This window comes from Phyllostomus hastatus, unplaced genomic scaffold (genome assembly GCF_019186645.2).
Source record: "Phyllostomus hastatus isolate PE091 unplaced genomic scaffold, TTU_PhHast_1.1 phas_contig_159, whole genome shotgun sequence".
Taxonomy (NCBI): Eukaryota; Metazoa; Chordata; class Mammalia; order Chiroptera; family Phyllostomidae; genus Phyllostomus; species Phyllostomus hastatus.
Window position 1 is genome coordinate 12,385,696 of NW_025333640.1, and position 20,649 is coordinate 12,406,344.

At 43.3% G+C, this 20,649-nt stretch overlaps 1 protein-coding gene across 1 annotated transcript in view; it reads left to right on the forward strand.

Annotated features, from left to right (window-relative positions):
• The first annotated feature begins 290 nt into the window (after positions 1-290).
• The window catches only part of SH3RF1 (SH3 domain containing ring finger 1), a 151,855-nt gene continuing 131,496 nt past the window's right edge, over positions 291-20,649 (forward strand). The window contains exons 1-2 of the mRNA XM_045831436.1: positions 291-457; positions 1,967-2,453. Of these exons, the coding sequence (XP_045687392.1) occupies positions 2,061-2,453 (393 nt within the window). The 5' untranslated portion in view covers positions 291-457; positions 1,967-2,060. The remainder of the gene's footprint in view (positions 458-1,966; positions 2,454-20,649) is intronic.

Sequence of the window (20,649 nt, forward strand, 5' to 3'; positions counted from 1 at the left end):
CACAGCCCCCTGAGGTCCGCGTTTCCCGGACTCTTGGCTCTCGCAGTCCCCCGTGCCCCGCCGCCCCGTCGCGCCCCCCGGGCCGCGGGGGCCGCGCGCAGGTACCTAGTGCCGAGAGGAGGGCGCGGCGGCCGCGCGGTTCCCGGAGGTGCGCTGGCAGCTCCGGGGGGAGGCGCTGTGGTGCAGGGCGGCCCCTCGCGCCCCGGGCGCTGGCTGCGGCTCGGCCTCCTTCTCCTCCTCCTCCTCCGCTTCCTCCGCCCTCCTTGGCTGGGAAAGTGGGAGGCGGCGGCGGCGGCGGCGTGAGTGTGTGCGCGCGTGAGGGGGGCAGCGGAGAGGAGTCTCTGGTGCGGCCGCCGCGTCAGAGACACTGCGAGCCGCGGACGCCGCGGGGCCGCATCCACATCGGCCGCAGCCACCGCTGCGGGGCCGCGAACAAAGAGAGGAACCGAGGCGGGAGGTAGGTCGCGGGGATCGGCGCGGGCAGAGCTTCGCGGCGCCCAGGGCGGTGATCGGGCGTCCCCTTCTTCCGTCTGCGCTGCTCACGCTCTCCGTCTCCCACCCTTGGGTCCCCGTGGGCCCGGAGCCGGGACCTGCGGGAGCGGAGCCCGGGGCCTCGCAGCCTTCTCCCGGCAGGAAGCTGCCCGGGCTCCTTGCCGAAGTCTCCGGCGCAGCCCAGCTTCCCCCTCGCTCTCCGCTGGCTGCGTGTCTCCGGGGACTCCCGCCTCCTCTCTGCGGGGTGATAGCTGTTTCTCGGTGGCACTTTGTAGGGCAGACTTTCGCAACTTAAGGGTTCGATCTATTTCTAAGTCCTTGAAAACTTCCAGCTGGGGAATTTGGTGCCCGGCCTGACTGTAAGGGAAGTGGAGATGCGGCTGTTGAATGAGATCCCCATTCGGGCACCGGCCGGGCCACAGCCCCAGCCCGGCACCCTCCCCTGCGGGCGGCTGCGACACCTGGCCCCGGGGTGTGTCTACTGCGCGCCGCGGCGCCTCCCTGCGGGTCTGGAGTACCTGTGCTGGGCGGCGTGGGAGACGGGAGCAGCCTGGGCTCCCCCCGCCGCGACTCTGTCAAGAACAGCTGTTAGCGCTCCCAGCAAAACCTTTTCACCGCCCCCCTCCACCCCCAGACATTCACAGTTACATTCATTTTGGTGGTCGTGGGAGAGGGGCGCAGTCGCTGGTTTAAAGGCTTTTTCTGAATGGCCCCATTTTCATATTATGCCCAGTTTTCCGCTCAGCATTCCATTGTCAAATTCTTTTGGTGATAATTTTGCCAGATTTTCTGAATGGGATTAGGACAGGCCGTTCAGAAATCCGTTTCCGAGTGTGCAGTAAAGGGTGCTTGTGTATTTCAGCTGCTTTCAAGCAGGTCTTTAGTTGTGTTCTTTAGAATTGTCACAACCTTCAGCTCAAATTGGTTGGGCAACATTAAACAGTTCTATTTTTAAGGCCAGTGAAGAAACATGTGTATTTAATATTGGGATCATTTACCACAAGTGATCGCATGAGGCATGGTTTTTCTTAAACACTAAAATTGGGAATTTTGTTGGATTTAAAAGTAATTTCAGGTGGAGGAAACTTTCAGTTGCTTCTGTTCAGCTTCTCATATGAGTTGAGGTCTTTATTAAGGCAGCTAATATCACATTGAGAGCTGAAGAAATTATGGTCTTTATTGCATTTCATAAATCCTATTTATTGCAGGAATCCTGATGGTACTTCATAGCTGTTTCTGCGCAGTAAACTCCAAAATATTGCTAGGGATTAATTTTTAATTGTTTTTAAAAGCCTATTTTGTTTTTAATTGTTGACTTTGGAGTTCAGGAACCACATTCCAAAGCAAAGCTACTCTCTTTAGAGGAAGCACTTTGGGGTGTGTGTACTTTTTGGTTCTTGGCTCCTTTGTGAACCTTTTCCCCAGAGAACAGTACTAATTTTTTGTCTTTTTTCCTCTTCCCCCATGACTCCAGAGCGAAGTCTGAAATGGATGTTACATGAATCACTTTAAGGGCTGCGTACAACTATGAATATTTCTGAAGCTTTTTCTCAGTAAACTAGGTAAAGATGGATGAGTCTGCCTTGCTGGATCTTCTGGAGTGTCCTGTGTGTCTAGAGCGGCTTGATGCTTCTGCCAAGGTTTTGCCCTGCCAACACACGTTCTGCAAACGATGTTTGCTGGGGATCGTAGGCTCCCGAAATGAACTCAGATGTCCGGAGTGCAGGACCCTCGTTGGCTCTGGTGTTGAGGAGCTTCCAAGTAACATCCTGCTGGTCAGACTTCTGGATGGTATCAAGCAGAGGCCTTGGAAGCCTGGCCCTGGTGGGGTCAGTGGGACAAACTGCACAAATGCACTAAGAGTGCAGAGCAGCTCTGTGGCTAACTGCAGCTCAAAAGATCTGCAGAGCTCCCAGGGTGGACAGCAGCCACGGGTGCAATCTTGGAGCCCCCCAGTGAGGGTAAGTAGCCTGCAGAGCATTTTGATAAATAACGGTGGTAATAACCACATTTTTTCTTTATTCTCTAACTTGATGTTTTCTAAATCAGCTTATTGCTAAAGAAGCCACACTTACTATAACAGGTAGGAAATTATGCTTTAGGATATTTTTTTCCCCTTTTGGAAGGAGATTGGAGATAAATAATAAATTTTCTTGTTTTTAAATTTTCTCCAGTCTTATCTTTTAAAATAAATTTTGGGAAACAAGTAGCAATTCAGTGAAATTTATCAGACAGCAGTTTTTTGTGCCCACTTGAAAATGAAAATTTGTTATCATTTTACCATTTTGATGGATTTGGGAGAGCCATAATTGTGTAGGTAGGTGTACATTTATGTATATATGTTATAAGTATATGTGTGGGTAAATCATAAGTAGGAAGTCAAGCCTTAATTTTTATGTTGCTTAGAGCCATCCTGTTGGTTTTATGAATGCACAGCACAGAATTTACTGGTTGGAGGAATTCTTAACAAATCATGGCCACAGGTAGCAGAGTTTCGTTGCTGTAGCAACAAAATGTCATTTAGGACTATGCTAAAAAGCAAGAGAATCTGGCTCTATGTTGGATTTTACAGGGAATGAAATGAAACATTCCATTAAAATGATTTTTCTTGGTGTTTAGGTTTGGACTGGAATAATTTTAAGTGACGCTAAATATTTGGACAGTTACCACAACTTAAATTTCTAGAAAGAAAGGTATTCCCAATAAATCTGAATTTACGTGGTCGGTGATGGCACAATAAGACATGCTTCTCTCATCTGTGTAAAAAAGAAAGAGGAGTCATGGACATCAGACAGCGAAAACAATTCAATTTGTGTTGGAGTAAATAATTTTGATGATGGGCCAGACTGATAACATATATTTTTAAACAACAGCTAATCTGGATGAGAATATATATTTTTCAAGTATTTGTAGTATATACACACAAAACTGGCTTCTTTAATGTTGGAACAACCCACTGGGACAGTATTAGGCAGTATAAATTCACAGATGTGACTCTCAGATAGCTATAACAGACTAACAGCCCTATAATCATTCCCTTACTTCCTTCTCAGTTCATCTTTTAAAATGATATAAAAGTATTTGCATCACTAGATTTAAAGTATGTAAAGCATTTTAATCACTAGAAGACAGTTTCATCACTGCGCTAATCAGATTTCTTTTGTTTCATATGTAATTAACAATTTTTTTTAAAAGACAGCAACAACTTCGGCTTAGGGAGATTTTCTTTCCATATTCGAAGCCCACATGTTGTGAAATTGTTCTGCTTAGAGCACTTTTCTTAGACTTCCTTTATTTTATGGTGTTTATGGGTACCTCGATTAGTGGATATGTACTTATCAATATTTTAATCACAGAATCGGTGATGTAGTTGACCATTTCTTAGACACCTGACTCAGGCCTGCTTAGCGTAACTAGGGAGTAGATTTTGCTTCTTTGGAGAGATTTTGTTTCCTCGTTAATTATACCAGAGAAGGCATAGCTTCTGGCTATGAATAGAAGTATCTTAGTGGTTGACACATTGCCTCACCTGTTGTGAGAAATACATTGAGGCTTGATAAAAAGGAATTTAATAAGAGGGCTCAAGCATTCAAATCAACATTTTCTTTCTAACAAAAATTGACTACACAATGTTGTAATGTTCATTTATTTGAACTGCTAAGCTCCCAGAATTGAGTTTCACTTTTCTTGGGTAAATTTTTGTGAGATTTTGACGATGTTAGTATTATTTTTCTGGCTTTTCCTAATTTATTTCTTGTGTTTTTCTTTAGCATGAGAGAAACTACTCACCATAAAGGGCAACTGAACTTGAGCCTTATACCTTGGATAGACTAGCTCAGGTCTGTGAAACGGGAGATGGTATCTGTACTTTGGGGTGGCACAGAGTATGGAGGACGAAACAGCCACGTTTTCCAGTTATCTGAGTTGATGCATATGCTGCAGTTTTTATAACAAGACTAGTTTTTCTGTAGTCTAAAATAATTTCTCATTAGCGATTACTCTAGAACCTTTTATTTTCAAGTATTCGAAACAACCAGGGCTACACAAATAGTCCAAGCATCTGAAAGGTCAAACCACCTCAGAAAATACTCTTTTAAAAAGTCAGAAACTGCGAGTTACAGACATGTGGAGGTTGTAATGCACTCCTCCGGACACTCCCCTGAGGTGACTGACCACAGTAAATCCTAAACGCGCATCCTCCTCCTCCCTTAGATGTTCTGACACAACCAGGCGGTGCCTGAGCCTGTTTCCACATGTTGCGCGAAGCTGAAAGTGATAACATGTGGAATGTTGCTTCAGTTTATTAGTTATGTTCTGTGATCCGTTAGGTTGTGACCATGTGGCTTCCTCATGTGTGTAGCCGAGGTAGAGTAAGTGTTATCAGCAGATATGAACATTTCCAATGTGTGACACACATCTTGTTCCCAGAATTTTAGTGTTTCCTGTCTAATATGAAGAAGAAAATGAAAAAGTGTTGGGTTGGAGTCACCAAGGGAATCCGTCAGTTCTTTACCCCAAGTGAAGAATTGCTGTTGGTTTTAAGCCAAAGTCAAGCAGTGGAATGAGCCACAGGGAGACGGTGACTGTAGATATCTGTTTAACGGGCAAAAAAAAATACCTGCAGAGGATAGATTTCATATATATATGCAAGACGAGATGTGGAAAACACATTTAAGTAATTCCTGTAGATTGCAACCTAATAGTATGGTCAAACTTCGGCTTTTTCTGTGTGGTCCCAGTGCTCAGGATCTGTATGTGTGCATGTATCTGTCTAAGTTATTATTTAATGATTTCACACTGCCTCCACCTCGAAGTGAGCTTGTTCAGCAAAAATATATCACACAACCACTGGCTTACACTAGTTTACACACCACTTACTATTTTTTTTATCTAACAAGTATGTGCCTAGCCCTTAGATGCCAGGCACTGCCCTGGGTACTAGATACATAATGATGGACAAACCAGATACAGATTCTGGTTAGGAATTTATGAGTATATGTCAGTATTGTAGGAGGGACACATAGGAACAATAACAACGCAGGTAGGTAATTAAACATGATAAGTGTTAATGATTGAGAGCTGGGGAGAGGATCGGAGAAAGACCTGTGTTAAGTGAGAAGGTAAATTGCATGTGTGTGCCTGTGTGTCTCATCTTCAAAGCTTCCTTTAACAAGAGGCATTTGAGCTGTGGTCTGAAAGGTGAAGTGGTATTATTAGTTGGGATGGGACTGGGCAATCAAAGGGGCAGAGGAGAAGAGTATTCCAAAGGCCCTGACCTTCAGTGGGACAGGGCATGGCTCCTAGAAAGAACTAAGGAAAGGAGGATGTGAATTAAGCAAGGGACTGGACAGTGACCTAAGATGAGCCCTCAAGTGCAGTAATGTGCAAGGCATCAAGAGCCACTGCAAGGCACCCTGGCTGGCGTGGTTCAGTGGTTTGGGTATTGTCTTGCTAACTGAAGGGTCACTGGTTCAATTCCCAGTCAGAGCCCATGCCTGCAGGGCAGGTCCCAGGTTGGGGGCATGTGGAGAGGCAACCGATAGATGCTTCTCTCCCTCCCTTTCTCCCTCTTGCCCCACCTCTCTAAAAACAAATAAACAAAATCTTTTTTTAAAAAAGGCCACATGGGGTTCAGGGCCAGATGAGTGGTGTAGCTGGTACAGCTACATTTGGAATGGCTCTGCATTTGGAATGAGAAAGACAGATCGTAGGGACTGAGATGATCAGCAAGACTTCCGAACAGAAACGGAGCTTGATGTCAGAGCACTGGGAGACTGAGGAAAGGCAGGGCATTCTGGATACGGGGGAACACAGGTGCAATGTCCTTTTCCCGGCAAATGCTGTGTATACTTCGCTTTCTCTAGCCACACACCTCCTTTCTCTCCCTCTCCCTATTGCTGACTATTGTGGGCTGAATTGTACCCCCGCAAAATTCATAAGTTGAAGTCCTATCCCCTAGTACCTCAAAATTTGGCTGTGTGTGGGGATAGCACCTGTAAAGAGGTGGTGAAGGTGAAATGAGTGTACATGATGGTGCCTAATCCACAATATGAGTGTTATCCTTATAAGAAGAGGAGATTAAGACACAGAGAGACACAGGGGGAAGACCACGTGCAGACACATGGAGAAGATGGTTATCTACAAGTGACCGAGAGAGGCCTTAAAAGAACCCTGCCCTGCCAGCATGTAATTTTAGACTTCTAGCCTCCAGAACTGAGCAAGTGTCTGTTGCTAAAGCCAGCCTACCTGTGGGATTTTGTTACAGCTGCCCCAGCAAAGTAACACACTAACTAGGGGTGTGTTCCTCAAGTTCAGCCCATTGAATGGCCTCTCTGTCACCTGCCAGTCAGTCTCTTCAGTCCTGTTTTTCCATAGACTTGCAGTGGTCCAGCCTGGCTGTGTTCTTTACTCCCGAGGTACAGTAACTTTGAGAAATTGCAACATTGGTTAGCAAATTCATAAAGGGGTACACTGTGTCCTGTGTTCCCCACCCAAGTCAAGTCTGTCTATCACCATTCATCCCCCATACCCTCCTCTACTTCCCCAACTGCCATCTCCTGGCAGTCACCACACTGTCGTCCGTGTCCTGAAGTTTCCCTCTTATGAGGACACCAGTCACCCTAAACTAATAGGACCTCATCTTAACTTGGCTACATCTGCCAGACCCTGTTTCCAAATAAGGTCACACTCATAGATACTGGAGGTTCAGACTTGAACTTACCTCTTTGAAGGACACCGTTCAACCCATAACAGAATGAATGGATGTGTGAGTGAATGCGTGAGTGAGTGAGTGAGTGGGTGACATGAATTCTAATCACCCAATAAGGATCCTTGGCTGAACATTCTCTCAACAACTGAAATGTACTTAACCCCTTCCTTTGTGTTGTTTCCCCTCAGTCTGTATCCCTGTCTATAGGTTGTTTTGTGGATAAATGTAAGAATTGATGTGCAAACATTTTGAAAATTATAAAGTCAATGTAAATGGATGTAGCATTACTAGTATAATTATTATTAAAGTATCAGCCTTCCTCACAAAGGAATATATCATTCCTGTTTGGGGTGACAAGAGCTGAAGTCACTGAAAAGGAATTTGAAAGGTCGCACAGTGAATGTGACGTTTGGATACAGAGCTACATGGAATGGGGACCTCAGGTCAGGTGTTTCCTGACCTGTGAGAAACACCCTGATGAATGTCCATTCTCTTTGGCTACCCTTAGGGGCTACCTTCTTTCCCTGTCTCATTTCTCTGGGTGACTGAAGGGTGGATGGGAAGGGAAAATCATTTTATTATTGTTGGCTGGGCAGGAAAAGAGAGGAAAAGGAGAGAAAAATCTGGTTTTGCTTTAGTTACAGTCCCTGCTGTTCCGCTAGTCTGTGAAAAGTCCTGCCTCTGCCCCCTGGTTCCCTGGCTTCAGCCCCTCACCCCAGCTCCAGCATCAGCTGGTGTGGAACCGCTGTAGTGTGGTCCCTTCCCTGCCTTCCTTCCTTCATTGCATTGCCTTGTCTTGCAAGTATGGTCTGCATTTTAAGATCAGGGAGATGGGAGAAATGGTAGAAAAGAAGGGGGAGAGGGAACAGGGTGCATGTAGATCCACTTTCCTTCTTTGAATTGCTTATCCAGGTTTCTTTCCCAAATTACTCTTTTTGCCCCGTAATTAGTCTCTGGGCTCATGAAGGGAGGAATAAAAACAAGTACAGAAAAAAGGCACGAAGGTAGGGTACTCTGTCAGTCCCTATCTCTGGCTCCTTTCCTGTTGCCTGTGATCTCTTGCTCACCATTCCAGGAGCCCCTGGCTCCACCTCTGCCAGGAAGGATGCCTGCTTTCCTCCCCTGCAGCCAGACACGCACTGTGTTTAGTGATCCATCCCCTCCCCAGTCTGTTGCTTTAACAAAAAGCAAACCTGGTTTAAGCAAACCTGAGACAATGCATGACAAGCCTTTTTTATTCTAAGGTCAAAAGGCAAATGAGCTTGCAGTTCACTTTTTAGCAGCAGGCTTCTTCAGGAGGATCCACAATAGTGGAGCAACACCATACGTGTGGTATAGTGAGGCATGCGTGTGGTAGAAGTACTCCACCTGCAGACCTCTGTGCTGGTGAGGCTCCTTCACTGTGGAACTTAGACCCTTCCCTCTCCCAACATTGCTGTCATGAAGAGTGTGTGGGTCTCCCTCCCCACCCCCTCCCTCCTCCTCTCCGCTTCCTTTTTTAATTTCAGAGACTTCTGAAAGTAGTAACCTTACGAAGAAGAATTCTGAGCCCCAACCCCCCCTTTTTGTGGTCCTTCAATCCTTTGCAGTCTTTGTGCCTGCCAGCGCCTAGTCTAGAGAGTGGCAGCAGTGGCTTTGTGAATGGTGACATATGGGTAGCTGTAAACACAGCCAATTTGAAGACATGTGTGAGTGGGCTCTTTCGGGGTAGCTGAGAAGGGAATGGAGATGCCATTTCAAAGGGTTGCCGGTAGCAGTTAAGTAGTAGATTATTTGCATTGTGAAACATGGAAAAAGAGCAGTAGGCGGATGTGCAAATCAGTTTTAAGTGGCATTAAATATAGTGCAGAAAGGCAAGGCCTGTCAAATATAAACATTTTTCTGTTAGCCTAAGGAATAATAAATTCCTTTTTTGTAAGAAAAAATGTGCTTTTGAAACACTACATGATCATTTTTTATAATTCTGCATGAATGAAAAGGAGTCAGTTTTCATTATTTTAAAATGTAGTGAGTGAACTTAAGCAGCAAATCAGTATGCAGAGGTGAAGTTAAAGTTTACTATATGGTGCTCCACATTCAGGTTTAATTTACATGAGGTACCCCCTCCAATAATACAGTAGTAATAGGATAAGAATATCACTGTGGTTGACTTGGGGTGGTGAACACAAATTACAGCATACAGATGAGGTGTTGTGGAATTGTGCACCTGAAATCAGTATACTTTTGTTATCCTGTGCCACCCCAGTATATTCAATAAAAAGGAAAAAAAGAAGAAATCCCAATTTAAAAAATGTCAGCATGGGATATGAGTAGTCCTGGCATTTGTATAAGGTTCCTGGAAGTATGTTTGAGGACTAATACTTGAAAGCTGAACTTTCGATTTAAAGAAGATTCAGTTCCTACAGACCTAAAAATAGTCTTACACTCCTGATTATATAACTGCTTAGTTCCTAAAGCTCTTTAAACTGTAAAATTTCTTTAACACATTAAATGCATGGATTAAACATTAATATATGAAATAACATTAAGTTCCAACCTGAAATTTTTGTTTTGCTCAGCTCATGCAAAGTGGCATTGGTTAGCAAATTGTTCCATTTTTTCCCATTGTTAAAGTTGTCTTTTAAGCACACTCTTTGATAAATTATTTCCACCATTTCATGTGTTTTTCCTCCCTCCTCCTGCTCCTTACATAGTAGAGCACAATTGAAGAGATTAAGTCCATGAAGAAAAGTATTTTTTCCATTTTTGGTAGGCCTAATTATTTTCATTCAATATTATGTGTTTCATAGTACATAATATTATGTGCTGGTGTTAGCACTTTCGTTTTTCTATTTTTTACTTAATTTAAGTAAACAAGTCCAGAACACTAGAATGGATTGAAAGCCTAACTTCTATTGTACAAAGATAGTGGTACTTTTGAAACTGAAGTGTTGGTTGCGAGGCACCATCACATGACAGCTTGAAATGTTCACGTATTCCAAGATGGCCCAACCCTGGCTGCAGAAAAGTATTGCGTCTTCACGCATGAGTATGGAAATGTATGATGTGTGGACACTGAGTATCACCTGTATATGTGGTGAGTGATGAGCAAGAATGATGGAGACCTGGCTTCTAGTCTGGGACTTTAAGCCAGCGATTTCCTGTCCAAAGGCCATAGTTTCCTCTTCTATAAAATGAGGGCTTGTATGATACGAGTCCCTTTGCAGCCCTGACATTTTGGAAATAATTACCCCAGCAAAGGCCAAGTTTGATAGTGAACATTTAGGGCAAACTGGGATTGCTGTCTGGGTATCATCCTGGTGTTGTGAGATGAACGTGCCTCTCACAGCCACCCATGGACACTGGCATCTGCTTTAATGTCGCCTTGGAGGCCCACATGGTGCCTGCCATGGGAACCTCCAGGTGAAGTGCCAAATAATCCGGGCATGCAGAAGAAGGCTGCGCAGAAAAGCAAGGACAGCTTGGGGAACCTGATGTAGAATCAAGCTCCACGCAGGGCTGGTTTGCTTGATGGGGCTCAGTTAGCCAAGAATGATCTGCCTCTGTTCTGCCTGAATAGTACCTTCGTGTAAAGTTGTCACTGGCTGAAATGCCAGCTGTTAGAGATTGAATGCTCACATTTTAAAATGTTCTGCTCTTCGGAAGGGTGTGGATTCATCACATTGCTTTTCCTGTTCTTACTGACTTGAGGATGCCTACTCTGACCGACAGGATGTTGATGCAGAAAGGGAGGGATGGAAGGAACTGAGCTTCTGTGGGGTCAGACAAGCCAGCGTCGGGGAAGCGCAGTGAGAGGCTTAGGTGGGGTGACCCTGTAATTTATCCCCTACACTGGGACACTGTTGAGAGTGAAAAGGGATGCTGGTGATAATTTTGCAGAGTCAACAGAAGTTAAACTGGGACTGTCTGGGGCAAACAGGGCTGAATGGTTACCCTAGCTGAGGGCAGTGTGATTTAGCCCAGGATATAGAGGAAGGTTTCAGCAAGGATGGGGAGGATGCCAAAGAATACAGAAGCTCTTTCAAACATTTGCAGGGGAAGTGAAGGGAATTGATTTCTTCCTCTGAATGCTCCTTTCTGTGAGCTTTGTGGTTTTGCTGGAGCAAAAACGTGATGTAGAAAATGCTGGGGATTTTAGCATCGGGCCAGCTTTCTTCTGTGCCTTGTTATCTGTGTGGCTCTTGGGCATGTTATTTCCTCAGTCTAATGTCTTAATTTGTAAAATGATGGCCATCTGGTTTCCGGGGTTGTGAGGATTACACGCGATAAGGGATCTTAAGTGCCCATGACCTCGTAGATGTTCAGTGAATGTTAGTACCTTCTGTTTTCTCTCTTTCCAGATGCTAGAACTGTTAGTGCCACATATCAGTTATATTGTAAAATGAAGTCTGTTGGTATGAGGGCATGCATGTGGATGGATGTAGTTTGGTAATTTAATTAATCAACATTTATAATGTTAATGCCACAGGACATTTGGTTCTGTTTTAAACAGCCAACTTAAACTTCAGGTACACAAGCTGTTCATCAGTTAGTGGCTACAAATGATGTTACTAAATATGTGGTTTGTCCTGATTCTACCGATAACCGTAGTGCCACACTGGTTCTCTGGGTCTCACTGGGAAAGGAGATGGCGAACACCATGATTTCTTGTACTCCTTCCTGTTGCCTCTTTCTGGGATAAGAGATCCAGCCGGTGGGACTAGGTACATATTAGACTATTGCTATTACACCGGTGACTATTACATTGCTTTGCTTTTCTTTTTTCTCTTCTCTTCCCTTCTTTTCTCTTCTGTTCTGTTCTGTTCTCTTCTCTTCTCTTCTCTTCTCTGATATGGGGAGTAGCTCAAAGTTTTAAAACACATGTCTTTTGCCAAAGAACAATTTGGCATAGTATTGAAAAGGAATAGATTTCCTAAGTGTGTTTTGTAGTGCAGTTCTAATTTTTAAAAATTAGCGTTAGGAAAGATTATTATGCCCTCACATGGGTCTTTTGATGCCACTGTTGGATATGCAGTGTGTATGTGTGTGTGTGTGATTCCTTTGTGGCTGATTTTTCATACCCCTGCCATCCTCTTCCCATACCATCAAGATTATGTTCCTTAAACAAATATTACTGGTCAGTTTATACATGTTTTGACTATTTTTATACCTCCTATCTAGAGCAGCTGATTGTTTTTTTGCATGTGGATAGACCATCTCTGCCTAAGTACATTTATGTAAATAATAACTTTCTGATGGATTTGGGAAATGCGCAAGAGTGAAGAGCCTCACTGTGCTTTGGCTTTCAATAAATTTTTTTAATGGCACTTCTATTTATAGTTAAAATATTCACTTCCTGATCTTGTAGGGTAAGAAAGGACACTGAGTGAACATTTTCTGATAATATCTTTTTAAAAAGTCTCATGAAAAGGACATTTCAAAAGCTTTTGGTAACTTATTCCAGTGCTTTGCAATCTTCAGAGCCGGGAAGCGTGCTCGCTCACTCTCTCTATCAAATACAAATCCCTGTCCTTGCTGTTTAATCACATTCCCCTCGTCTGTCCTTAATGGAAAAGAAGCGCTCCCCTGTATACTGTCCTTCATAACCTTGCAGGCTGTTGTGCAGCCAACCTCCTCCCTAGCCATCTTTTATCTGACCTAAATAACTGTGTTTCCTTTACATGTCCTCTTAGGACCTATTTCCTAACATTTTAATCATTTTAGTCGCTCTCCTTTGGACGCTTTCCAAGTTCTGCGGGTCTTGCTCAGGTCCAGAATAGCTCTTAATCAGGTAATAAAGTTCCTGCTGTGGAAGGGCTATCCCGTGACCCTTCTGAGCAGGCTGCTTGTTTTTACCTGATCTTATGGACCTTTAAAAATTAAAAAAAAAAAAAAAAGCTCTGGCTGGTGTGGCTCAGTGGATTGAGGGCTAGCCGGCAAACCAAAGGGTAACTGGTTCGATTCCCAGTTAGGGCACATGCCTGGGTTGCAGGCCAGGTCTTCAGTAGGGGGCATGTGAGAGGTAACCACACATTGATGTTTCTCTCCACCTCTTTCTCTTTCCCTTCCCCTCTCTCTAAAAATAAATACAAAAAAACCCCCCAAAACACCTCACTGTATTGTTCCTTCTCACTTTGCCTCAGTCCTCAGATTTTTCTCTTTTACTTAATCAAATTGATTTTCTCCCATTTTTTATTTGAGCCATTAGTTTTTACTACCATCCTAATTAAACTGCCTCCTGTTGTTTCTGTCATCCTCTAGTAGTGTCAGCAATTTGCAACTATCAACAGGAACTGAAAGATGTCAATCCAAAATGCTGTTGCTTTAATAGATACTTGTAATTATATGAATGTTTTAAACTCATATATAACTTGTTTATTTTATTTTAAGTATCCTTTCCCCACATTTGGTATTTGATTGCTCTCAAATTAACAGTGTTTTAGTTTTGTCTCCAAGTGATAAGTAACTTGAGAGCAGGATCCTCTGTGTTTTTTAACTTCTTTTCTTGAGAAAGTAGTAGCTGTCCCATTCCGTAAACACACTTGATGGGATTGATAGATTGTTCACATTCCAGAATCCCAAGGTTCATTGGGACACATTCATGTCTTCATAAGAGAGAGTACCTAGCCACACACCTCTTTTTGGTGCACTTAATAGTATTCATTTTCCATTATTTAAGTCAGCAATGGAAGTATTGCCCAAAGGCTGGGTAAGCCCATGTGAAACTTAGCTGTAATCAGATCCTGAATGACATTTCTCTGGAGAGTGGCCCTCGAAACATTGGTGTTGCACCCACCGTGGTGGTCTAGAAATCATGTTTTCCTAGTTAATTAGGAAGAATGTTCTGCTTTATAAAAGTCAAAATATGTGGTCTGTTTCCTCCTGTTCCCCAGGCACATCATCATTCTGACAGAGGAAAACGAAATGGAATTGTTAGGATGCAGATTGATCTTCACCAAACACCTTCTGATTTCTCTGCCAGTAAATCCCTCCTTTTGGAATGAAAATGTTAATGTGTAATATGGCCTCTGTTTTGATGCAGATTATCTATGTGCTAAGTAATTCCCACGTCAGGTAATCCTGTGGACGGTGGGAAGCACAGGCAATGATGTGGTTAGCAATGGCACCTTCCCATGCTAAATCCCAGGAGAGGCAACATGCACATTCGCAATTAAATGAGAGTTCTTGAGGACAAAGAGGAAAGGGGGCAGAAAAGGGCAGTTGAAAGAATAAATTAGCCCCAAGGGACTCTTTTCAGTTCTCAAATCATAAGCCAGCCACTTATGATAGGAAACCTGACAAGGACCCCAGGCTCTCTGGTTCAGGTACCTGCAAGGCTGATTCTCTGAGTGTTAAACTATAATGCATAGAAATACCTTGAGTTGTTATTACCTCTCTCAGGAGACTAAGCTATGTGATACCTACAAAGTCACACTAGATGTACCTAACATTTCATTATAGATGAAAGAGAATGGCACGTCTCGAGGAGCAGCACATTAGGAGGGCCTGGTAACTTTAGAAATGTGTCACGCTGTGGTTTCTGGGTATGTTATGAATGAAGACGAGGTTTGTGTGGAAGGAGTGGCAATGCTGTGTGAATATTTATTATGTAAATTTGTGTGTTGCTAGGTTATTTAAGTTTCTTCTTTGTATCCCAGCTTTCCGTACTTCCTGGACTGAGAGGTGTTTATTTTTCACATTAACCTGATATGTAAATTTCTCAGCCCCTGCTGGTGGCTTTTTTTCTCCTTCCAATTTAGTGGTATCAGGTGGATGCCTGGGCAGGGAATACCCATCATTAACAACGAGCTAGTGTCTCGTCTTTATTTAACTGCAGCTATGCTCTGACCTATCCATCCCTCTTCTGTGACTGGTGGTCACTGGCCAATGTGGGATTTATTTAATATGCCTTGTGTTCAGCAACATATGTTGAAATTTAGAATGTATGAAAAGCATGCTTCTAACAGTTGTTCAGTATATATTTCTTTTCTGTGCCTGGGCTTAAAGGTCACCATTTCTTGGCACTGTTACCAGAGACACACAGGCATATTAAATAGAAGAACCAATAGGTGAGTTAATGATAAATTGACGCCAAAGTTGATTTTCAGTGTGATACTTAATATCAATTTTCCTAGTCAGTTGAATGTTATTTGACAAGTATGCAAAGTTGCTAATTATTGGCAGCCACATACTAGATAATACAATCTGCAAAGTTGGGAGTAATTAGATTACAACGATCTTATCAGTAGCTTCAGAATGGAAATAGTAACAATTTTAGTTTGACAACAAAATCACTTTTAAATGGTTTGGAAATCATTTTAAGAGATCTGCTCCTACAGAATAATGTATATCTGATTCAAGAAAGTAAATTATTAACTGCCTGAACTTAGGGGAAAATATGTAACAAGATGTCTTGTGCTCTTGAAAGGGTGAAGAAATATTTTAGTCACTATGTCCTGTTTGTTGCATCTGGGTTAGCCTTGGATGAATTCGTCTTGTTCTCAAAGAATTTGTCTTGCACTGATGTCACTGTTTGTAAAAGGAAGCTGTGATAAATTTCTTAAGCTGAAAAACTCAACATTACCTAAAATGTGAAAATGCAGGGCTTCCTTTTATATACGAAGTGCAACCTGAAACTTCAGGTTGCCTTTTCCTTCAACATCTCATAGTTCTTCAGCCTCTGGGCAGCATCCCAGGGCCCCTGCCCTTGTAGACCATTTTCGTTTATAGCCTCCGCCTGATAAACACACTCACTCGGTATGAACAAGTGCGATCAAAGGTGATCTGAACAATTGTACATAGCTTTGATTAATGAATATGCTAGGCTTTTTTGGTAAGGTTTGAACAAAGAATGATATCACTAACAGTTTTGTTAATAAAATAAATACAGATTAAAGACTGGAACTATTTCTGGTAGACTTTGGAGCCCTAAATCATTCAAAAGTAGTGAAGCAGTTTTCTGCAACAGATTGTGTTTCCTCTATGAAGGAGCCACCTTTGTTCCGTGTCACCGATGCATTCCTTCTAGGTGAGGTCACTCTGCCTACTGATATCTTTTTCCTTTCAGAAAAGGGAGATGTGGACCGCTCCCAGTGCATTCCACTTCTCACAGTCTGTAAAATAAGGCTTAAATGTACCTGTCGATTAAAAGCTTTTGAAGGACGAAAGCCAACCTCGGAGGCTTTGTGAGCCATGAATCGACAATAAAAGACAGTATGCTTCTGTTTTTCAAATAGCCTGTTTAAGGACAAAAGAACTACTCACTCCTACAAGACTTTCGTGTAGCTATAATAAAAGCAAGGAGGATGGTCATCTTGTGTGCATGATTTTAAGGCTGCTTGACTGAGATTATTTGAAATATGTTTTCAGTTACTCAAACTAATAAAGTCACTGAGAGGGGATCTGTGTATGGAGTGCACAAATGTCTTCATGCCTGTATCTGTAGTAGAATTACATTTAAGAAGTAGCCCCCACCCCCTGCAAAATCTAGAGAGTGCAGACATTAAGAGAGCATCAAGGTAAGCTCTGTCGAAATAGCCCCCAACTCATCTTCCCGTTCATCCGTGTCTCCTAGAGTCATTCCCTTGCATCTTAGTTAGTGTGACGTGACTCTCTCTTGATCAAAACTCTGTAGTGGCCCATTACACTGTGGCACTATGACTGAGCCATGGCTTTTCCCTCACCTTGTGCTGTAAGCTCATTACATATTTTGATCCAGCCATACAGGTTCTCTCAGTGTTCATCAAAACACCAAGGCCTGGGGCCTTCCTACCTGCTCATTGCTCTGCCTGAAAGGAAGGTCTTCTTTCACCCAGATTTCAACATGGCTTGCTCATTTACTTCAGTTTGATCTTTTCTCAAATGTCACTTCCTTAGAAGGGTCTTCTCTGACCACCATATCCCCAAAAGCCCCTCCCTCGACTGCTGTCAGTTTTCTTGCCTTCCCCTGCTTCACTTGTCTGTGTGGCACTTATGTCCATTCGAAAATTATATATTTATTTCTCTACTCCCTTACCCCCTCAACTGATGGTAAGCTCAGTAAAGTCCAGGACTTTGACTAAACTCATTCCTGTCTGTATCCTCAGTAGCTAGAACACTGCCTGGTATGTAGTAGGGCCTCAATAAGAGTTTGTGAAATAAACAAATCCATGAGTTTTATTTGGTGTGTGTTGGTCTTCATTGCTCTGCCAACCTCATGTTGAAAAAATGTGGCAAATAGAAAAATGACTGTTAATCATTCAGATGTTTAAGTTGGAACTGAGCATTTTTATAGATGAGAGAATTAAAGCGTCATACTTTTTCATTTGGTGATTCATTTTGTATTGTTTTGTTTTATGCAGATAAATGTGGAATGATTTTAAAAATAATCTTGCCATGAGCCTATATTTTTTTCAACCCAGGAGATGAGCAATGTGATCTCAAACTATAGCAGTGTCTGTTTTTAGCTTCTGGAAATGCATACGGACCCTTTGTAGCTGCATGACAGTGTGCATGTACTTCAGTGCTAACACTTCTGAAGCTACACAGAGCACCAGAGAATGAGAGCATGGGAAGGAACACTTTTTTGCATATATTTCTGCAAACTCCTGTGCTTCACATAATCTTGGGGAGAGAAGCGACATTGTTTTCTGTACCTAAAACTGTTTAAGAAGTGGGTGGAAACGCCTATTAATCTTGGCTGTGTCGTGACTTGAGCATATTTCCTCATATGATGTGTGGATTCAAATTAGCCTTCACATATCCTCTCTTTTTCCTGTGCTGAACAATACAGCTGAATTGTTGGTTGACTCTGTTGAGTGTCCCGAGTCTGCTGATTAATGTCAGAAATGAATTTCCTTTTTCTAATCTAATCCTGGCTGCACACATCACAAAGGGAACTCACGTGTGTGCCTGTCTGTAGGCGCTCACAAACGTGACTGCAGTCCCACGTGTCCCCAGTGGCCGTACACAAATCTGCTCGTGTTTCTCCAGCGTAGACTCAGGGAGGCCCAGCTTGCTGAAAGTTCGCCTTTCCCATCGTTGTCCTCTGTGTGTCCAACAAGGGAATGCATCTTTGTATTTTTTTTTTCAAGGACAGATAATTCTGTACTTTACTATGTATTGGCACTTGGTCTGCTTTCCCTGGGGAATTAGAGGATGTCTTCTCCGCTGCCTGATGCAGAATCACCAGGCACTGTTTTAGGCAGTTCTGCAGGGTCAGGGTCACTGGAATTAGGCAGCGCCATTCAGGCTGCAGGAACTCCTGGTGTCAGCCTCCGAAAAATCACAGTCATTCCGCTGTTCCAACCAAGCCCTGCACTGGGAAACAACACATTTCCTGTGAGTGTTTCCCTTTCCTACTTGTATTCCCACTGCCAGCGACAAAGTTTCCATCATCTCCTGGAATGTGCTGACACCCCCTCAGACTCAGATGCCAAGGTCAGAAACACCCGTGTTGTCTTCATGTAAGTAAAACTGTTCTCTGGGGCTCCAGCACGAGATTGGGGCCCCTCCCCGGCCTACGTGCTACTATTATTTGTCAAGTGAGGCCACTTTCCTCACCCTCCAGATTCCAACCCTCCTTGTGAGCTCTGTGCTCATGCACAGATCGTGGTTGTCTGGAAGTGGCTGCCTGGCTTCCCGATCTCCAGGCTCCAGCTCCCACCTTCACACTCACCTCACATGGCCAGGCCTGTGGGTGCGCTGTGTGGCTCCCCTCACTTACCACGTGCTGATTATTGTCCTCTGGGTTACACAGTGCTAAGGTGCTGTGGACACCGTCCACCATTCATTCACTCAGTAAATATTTATTTGGGAAAAGATCCCTGAGCTGGTTTGACTGCCTCTCCTGCTCACCCGCTGCACTCTCTGTGGAAACCCATTAAGCTTGCTTTTTCTCCCCCGACCCTTCTCACTTTTTGTTTGCCTCTTCAGGCCCCTCCCTCCTGCACACCCCCTCTCAGCCCCATCTCCAGTTTCCTGTCTGAGCCTTTGTCTTGGGTCATCACCCTTTTCCCAGTGAGCACATCAGGTCTTCACTGGCTGAACAGCCCCTAGAGCCCCCTTTTCAATTCCTCAGCTATGTCTGAGTCACGATAGAAACACCAATAGAGAATAAAGTACGTAGTAAAAGGCAGCTTTAAGAGTACATTTCTCTAATTATCCTGAAAAATGGAACTTCATCTTCTTTCACCTTCCTTTTTTTAAAAAAAATATTTTTAGAAAGAGGGGAAGGGAGAAAGAGAGGGAGAGAAACATCGGTGTGTGAGAGAGACATCCATCAGTTGCCTCTCGCATGCCCTCAACGAGGGATCTGGTCTGCAACCCAGGCATGTGCCCTGACTGGGAATCAAACTGGCAGCCTGTCAGTTTGCAGGCTGGCACTTAGTCCACTGAACCACACCAGCCAGAGCCACCTTCCTTTTTTAAATGAAGAGCTATGAGATTATTTAAGTTTTTCTGCAGTAGCCTTTCGAGATTGTCATTTTTACCAGGGATTATTTTATGGATGAAAAATTTTGAATTGGCTTTTAGTTGCAGAGTAAAATAATTGCTAAATGACTTGCATTGGTGGATAGGACCCAGTTAATGTAAATTTGTCTCTCTCTTAAAATAAAAGTTGAAAAATTAAATTTGTGCCTTGGTAATTCGATTTGTAGGAAGTGAGGAACAAAGGATTCCAAACAGGGCTTTTAAAATCAGTTCTAATTAATTGTGTGTGCAGATGCATCAGCTAAGATTGGGAGGCAATTAGTCTAATTATGTTTAAAATACAGTTGCATACTTAAATAGATAATCACACCCTCAGGCCTGCCTATCTTTTTCTACTTTCTCCTTCAGTGAATTTTTTGGCCATTAAGCATGACCTCATGAGTGTCTTTGGAGCAGAACAAAGTGACAGAATGCACATGAGCAGGGCAGCACAGTGTCCCAGCTCAGTCTGCTGTTTTAGAGATAATATGTACACAGGGTATCTAGATGGAAAAATTAAGCCATGCTGGGGAAGATCTATGTTCCCCTCCCGACTTTTAAATATTATCTTTGGAAAGCTGTGCTCTCTCTATACAACATGTTTCTCATGCTCCAGTTTGCAGTAAACTATAGCTGGGTCCTGTCGTGAATGTTATACATTAATTTGAGTTGCAGATTAAAGCTTGAATAACACCTTGCCTAACAACATACTATTAGCATGAAAGAGTCAGTTGCAGGCCAGGTACAGGGGCCGGGTAAAAATATCTGGGCTTCTGAAGTAGTTGTTTTACCCATCAGGTCTTCAGTTGGTACACCTTACAATAGATGTGACACCCCTGACAAAACTGTTTTTCTTTCCAACTTAAGCAGCTGATATTTGCACAGGTGAGTGAACAGAGATGTTTTCCCTGCCTTTCATTAAAGACCAGTGTGACCATTTTTCTCTTTGGTTGATTGTTTTATGGAAAGAATCTATTGCAGGTGGTCTTGCACAAATACTGCCCTATTGCCCTTCCTTT